Below are 6,000 nucleotides of genomic sequence, written 5' to 3'. Positions count from 1 at the left end.
TTTACTTCTCACTGGCACTGTTTGTGGTCTGTACTCCAATTAGAAGGTTATCTTCTTCTCTCTGTACATCAAAGGATCTAGGTCCAACAAAATTGTGGCATATTTTTTTAAAGTGCGTGTTCCTAGATGTAATAATAGGTAGCATACATGTAGAAACAGAGTGGGAACAGGTGTACACCATGATGGTGAGTGTGCAGAGCCATGTCCATCATACCCCTACTTTACAGTGCCCATAGAAAGACTGCCATTTTCTAGGTTATCTACAGCTCTAAAGTCTAGAGCCATTTATTTTCATTTACAAATGGTTGTTCCAGGATTTTTAGAGCTAGTCAGAAAATCATAGCTTCTATAAAGTTGTGATCAGTGAGAAATGAGAACTTGATAAACATTCAGGTTATGGTGACGAGACCAAGTGTTTAGTGTTTTTTACTAGGTAATCTAATTCAAGTATTACCATGTTTAATAATTCAAACTAAAACCATTTGCATTTGTTTTTTCATAGAGACAAAAATTATATGAAAAAGACCTTGAAGAAAATACTCAGAATATAACAGACATGACTGCAGAATCTTGTAACAAGCCATCTACAGACTTAATTTATGCCATCGATGACAGGCCACCTTGGTATCTGTGCATACTGCTGGCATTACAGGTTAGTGTATTTATAAGTATGTGAAAACTTATCTAAATGGTTGAAGTGTTGTGAAAATGAAACAATGCAGAAGATGCTTAAGAACTTCCAACTTTTACTGGTGATTTGAATCTATCACAAACCTCTTTTGCTGAGGGATGAGAGATTTCAGAGAAGCTGGAGAAGAACCTGAAGGGCAGATACAAGATCAGGTTTTTTAAGGCACCCCTGAGAGGTGATAAAGATATTATCCTAAGTTCCAAACATACTTCATTTCAAAGAGATTTCCAAACATGTTGGGAAATCTATGTAATGGGGCCAAATATTCTGCTTGTTGTTGCTGGAAAAAACTACCTATTGACATTGACTACCTATCTATTGACAAAAAGGCAGAGCACAGAAAGATATCTCCTGAGAAATGACAAGTAGTGAGACGCACCCATCTCCATACATATCAGACACCCTGTAATCCTTGTCTGATGCTACTGTCATAGTAATTCCTATTTTTTATTCTCTATGCAAAAGGTAAAACAACGTGAAACTCTCCAACTTTGCCTTAAATCAAAGAATATTCTGCATATTGTCAAAGCATGGATCCCAAGTTCTCTTTACTAAGAGAAGCGTTACTATTCCTGTTATTTTTTGCTTTTATTTCTGCTGAAACAACCCTGATGTCCAATCTCTGCAGCATTTTAAGCATGGCTGTTGTGCCAAGATCCGCATAGATTAGGGCATCAAAGGGAAGCAACGGATTTCCAAAGAAATCTTCTGTTTGCAGCTTGCCATGGAGATAGCATGTGATCTTGATTTTAATTGTCACATCACCATTACCACTGTTGGTCCGAATAGAGGCTACTTTACAAATAGCTTAGGTTGGACAGAGAGCTGTGCAGTTTGCAAGCTTGAAAAATGTTAAAACAAAGATCAAACAATATAAAAAAGGGATGAGCACTTTATAATTGTTTGGAGCACATATGATGTAAGTGGGGACATTTACCAAAGGGATGTTTATTTATATGACAACTGTCTAATAAGGAATTTCTTTTTTACATTTAGAGATATCTCCCTTCATTTCCTGAATCCTTAGGACAGGAAATGAAGATAAAACTACCTAAATGTACCTAGTTTAGGGTGATATTTTTAGAAATCACTTTGGATATACTAGTACAGGTTTTAAAGTGAAACATATATTTTACACAAATTCTATAGTTTGCTATATTGTGTTTTTAAAGGGGCAGAGGGTTGTCATGCTTTATACCGCACTGAGCTACATTTTCACTTGTAAAAGAACAAATATAGCTAAAAGCCTAAACTAAACATGTTAATCATTTAAACATTTAAAAGTAAATGCCCCAACCAAGAAAATTTACTGTATTATAAGATGTCCATCATTGCCTTTATTGACCATACAAATACTATGCTACTTGGCCCCTGAACTTAGAATCATGATGTGTTGTTTCCCCTTTTCAGTGTTCTGTTTCACAAATAAAATGAATGACAAAAGAATATCACTAGAACTTGTACATAAAGTATAAAGATCACCTTGAACTTTTGGTGTTTACAACAGACATTAAGAAGGCTGCAGAAACCAGGAGCTCTACCTACTGGTTAAATATTTCCATTTTACCTAGTTTAAAAAAACTATTAAAAAAATTAACATTTACTTTACATAAATATTGTACCAAATCACTGCAAATTTCCTTTTAATAACTTATTATCAGGCTTTGATCGTGCACAAAATCCAACTGACTGCTGAAGTCAGCAGGAGACAACGTATATATCAACAGAACATTAAATGTCTCACCAATATTCACTTTATCTGTTTTACTGATGACGACAATTTTTTTGATGCATGATAGTTGTAATATGTTATATATTACAGCAAACCAGATATTTAGGTATCACTTATCAAAGATTTGCAGATACCAGGAGTGACAAGTTAATACCCATGTAAATACTACACATACTGCACTATACAATTTTCATTTTTAGGAGATATACTTCATCAGCGGGTCTTCCAGTAGTATACTTGTAAGTTCCAAAACGTCCACAGCCCCCATTTCCTGCCAATCAGCACTGTGGTCAGAGTTTCCTTCAGGTCTTTATTAGCTTATAAAATATTCCTGTAATCAGCATTTCTGTCACATTAAGACCGAATACTTCTGAAAAATAAATTCCCACATGATTTGGGATTATCCAATAAGCCATTAGGTCAAGCATTGATTGTTTTGTAAACCAGTTACTTTTCATCAATACATGTCATTGTCAGTCAATATATGTTAATTAAATGTAAATAAAAAACACATTTAAAGGATACATTTGAGACTTGAGGCCTTATCACTTAGTAAGCTGTTAGTGTATTCTAAAAACTTAACTAATAGAGTGAAATAACACCATAAGCCGTGACATCAGTGATCACTGACCCCAGCCAGGGTAGATAAATGATGGTCACCAGTCACGTTGAAGAAAGAACAACTTAAATGCTTCAGACTACATATGGGGGGGGGGGGGGGGGGGGGGAAATGATGAAGTATCATTGGATACCTGAAATATGCTACCAAGCACAGATTCCAGTCTTCTGTGCATCAATGCAACATTCAGGATTTCAGCTCCTTAGGGATCAAGGACCTGGAAGATTCACACAAGGGAATTTTTGAGGAAATGTCAGATTTCTTGATTGTAATACACTATGTGATATTAAACCATATAGATTTCTCATTAGTCTGTGCCACAACAAATAATACATAAATATTTCTTTTTTATTTCAGCATTATATTTTGGCTTTTGGAGGAATAATAGCGATTCCACTAATTCTTGCAGAACCTCTATGTGTTAAACATGACAATGCTGTGAAAAGCCAGTTGATAAGTACTATATTTTTTGTGTCTGGTATATGTACGCTTCTTCAAACAACAATAGGAACAAGGTAATTATTATATACACAACCATAATACATATGTTATATGCAACATAAACAAGTATACAATAAACTACGACTCATTCTGGGCACCAGACTATGCCACTTTTTTTCCTCTACAATGCATCTTTGTGTGGACATTTTTGATAAAAAGGATGGATGTTACTCATTATTCTATTATAGTGCCCTGAAGTGAAGGGAAGAAAATTTATTTTAAAAGTTAAAATGTTTTGAAGTAGAAAAAGGGAGGGGGGGACTACAGTGGGGCTTTAATGCAACCTTTTATTTCAAATAAATATAAAGTTTAGACCAAAACTTTTATGTACTTTAGTTTTAGTACTATAAGGCAGGGGGTGTCAAACTCTGGCCCGGCGCCAAATGTGGCCCTTAAAGTCCTTTTTTTGGCCCCCAAAGGAATCCTAAATATGAACTGCAGCTGGCCCGCCGCTGCATTGAAATAGCGCCGCTACTACAATTCCAGGCATCACTCGCATCTATAGACCAGTGGGCTCTCTGCCTATGCGTGGCCCTTCATTGGACTGTTTTATAGACACAAATAATGCCGGGATTTTTAGTAGCAGCACTATTTCAATCAAGAGGGAGTTTCAGCCGCAGGCCTCTCATAAGATTTAGCTCTGCATTGGCCACGTCTGGCATTTCCAGCACTCCCCTTCAGCTGTACTTTTCCTTGCTACTCCAAGGCATGGACTTGGATGGTTGGATTTTCATAGAAGAATATTGTTGTTATTATTGTTAGTCTGTGCAAAAAGGTTACTATTGAAATTTAACTCAGAAGGCTACACATAGAGAAGGAGGCATAAGATTTTTTCTTAAATAAAATTAAAAAGAAAAATGTTTATGCCTCTCTCTCTATTATAAGCTTGTTCCAGATTAAATGTGAAGCAAAACCTCTTTGTCTCCCTATGAAAGGGGTTTATATCTAATGAGAAGTAAAAATTTGGCCTGCGACTTTGTCTAAGTTTTTAATTTTGTCCCTCTGTGTATTTGAGTTTTACACCCCTGCTATAAGGATTAAAAGTTTTGTCAGCTTCTGTTATCTCACTTTTAGCATGCATGATACGTATAAGACAGAACAAGAAGTGAAGGAAAATCAGGGTATTTACAAAACTCACCGTGAGTTGTGTGTAGGCTGTACTGATAATTATAATTAATGCTCGGGTCAGTCAAGATTTCGTAAATCCCTGCCGGTGACCCATGCCTATATTACAACTTTGCAGCCAAACTTCTAGGCAGGAACAACATTCTTGAAAATACTGAATCCAATAAATATTAAATACCAGACATGGGGTGACACTTAAGGAAAAGCTAGCTAAAATGTCTAGCTGTATAGAATAGCTCTTTTTTTTATAAGTACAGCTGAGCATTAACTAACATATGGGTACATTTGCACATGTATGACAAGAATCCACTATGGCCCCAAAACTGCATATTCTCCTAAAAGCTGGTATTCCTCTTAATATGAGAATCAAACTTTATGTAAACATTTTTGAGATCATTTTCATTAAGTTTAAAACCTAATTTTTAAATGTCTTGATTTTCATAGTATAACCATACATTTGAAAAAAAATTATATTAGTTTCCAGTTTTACAGCAGATGGTATGTACAAGCAGCAATCCAGGACACAAAATCTCAGTCTGCTATCAGGCCTCCTTGTAATCCAGGGGGCACCAAGAGAGTAACACAAAAGGGAATGATAAACTTTATTGAATTGTTGTTAAAATGTGCACACTATTGATATATGTTTTAATATAAATGCAATTCTTATTCTGTTCTATTCAAGATGGTGTTAACTTCTAGTTTGTTTTGTATCTCGCAGGCTTCCTATTTTACAGGGTGGGACCTTCAGCCTAATCACGCCCACTCTAGCAATATTATCACTGCCTCAATGGAAATGCCAGGAATCAGAAATGTTGCTATATAATGGAACAGTGAACGCTTCTGCAAATTATACAGAATCATGGCAGTCCCGGATGAGAGAAGTAATTCTATTTTCCCTTAAACTCTTTAAGATCTATATTATTTTCATAAACTAGTATGGTAGGAAAAATGTATTTATTTTAATAACACCAAGCTGTCTTTTTTATTTAGTTATCTATCATCACATTTAGTATTCTAAAATATCTTCATATGCTTCATAACTAGGCATGAGCGAGCGAGAATATTAAGTTTGATCTTGCGGCGAATCGGGCCTTTCTCGCTTACAGAAAATGTAAGCGAGAATGACCTTCTGATTCGTCGAGAGGTCGAGCTCTCGCTGAACAGGAGGATTTCCAGGGCTGTATCATGGGATCCTCTGCAATCCCTGGGCACTAGAGGTTAATTATTCTCTAGTGCAAAAAGTAAAAACAACCAGAAAAACAAGATAAACCTTCCTACTGGTTGTCATATGTTGCTTAACTTCACTCTGCTTTGCTTTATTTTTACCGTGTC

At 35.8% G+C, this 6,000-nt stretch overlaps 1 protein-coding gene across 2 annotated transcripts in view; it reads left to right on the top strand.

Moving 5' to 3' along the window:
* The window catches only part of LOC140323840 (solute carrier family 23 member 1-like), a 75,374-nt gene that overhangs the window by 11,426 nt on the left and 57,948 nt on the right, over nucleotides 1-6,000 (top strand). For both annotated transcript variants that reach the window (XM_072401228.1, XM_072401229.1), the window contains exons 2-4: nucleotides 503-652; nucleotides 3,400-3,557; nucleotides 5,387-5,549. In XM_072401228.1, coding sequence (XP_072257329.1) covers nucleotides 503-652; nucleotides 3,400-3,557; nucleotides 5,387-5,549 — 471 coding nt within the window. The remainder of the gene's footprint in view (nucleotides 1-502; nucleotides 653-3,399; nucleotides 3,558-5,386; nucleotides 5,550-6,000) is intronic.

This window comes from Pyxicephalus adspersus, chromosome 2 (genome assembly GCF_032062135.1).
Source record: "Pyxicephalus adspersus chromosome 2, UCB_Pads_2.0, whole genome shotgun sequence".
Lineage (NCBI taxonomy): Eukaryota > Metazoa > Chordata > Amphibia > Anura > Pyxicephalidae > Pyxicephalus > Pyxicephalus adspersus.
Note: the sequence above shows the minus strand (reverse complement) of the source record. Positions and strands in the feature narration are given on the sequence as shown.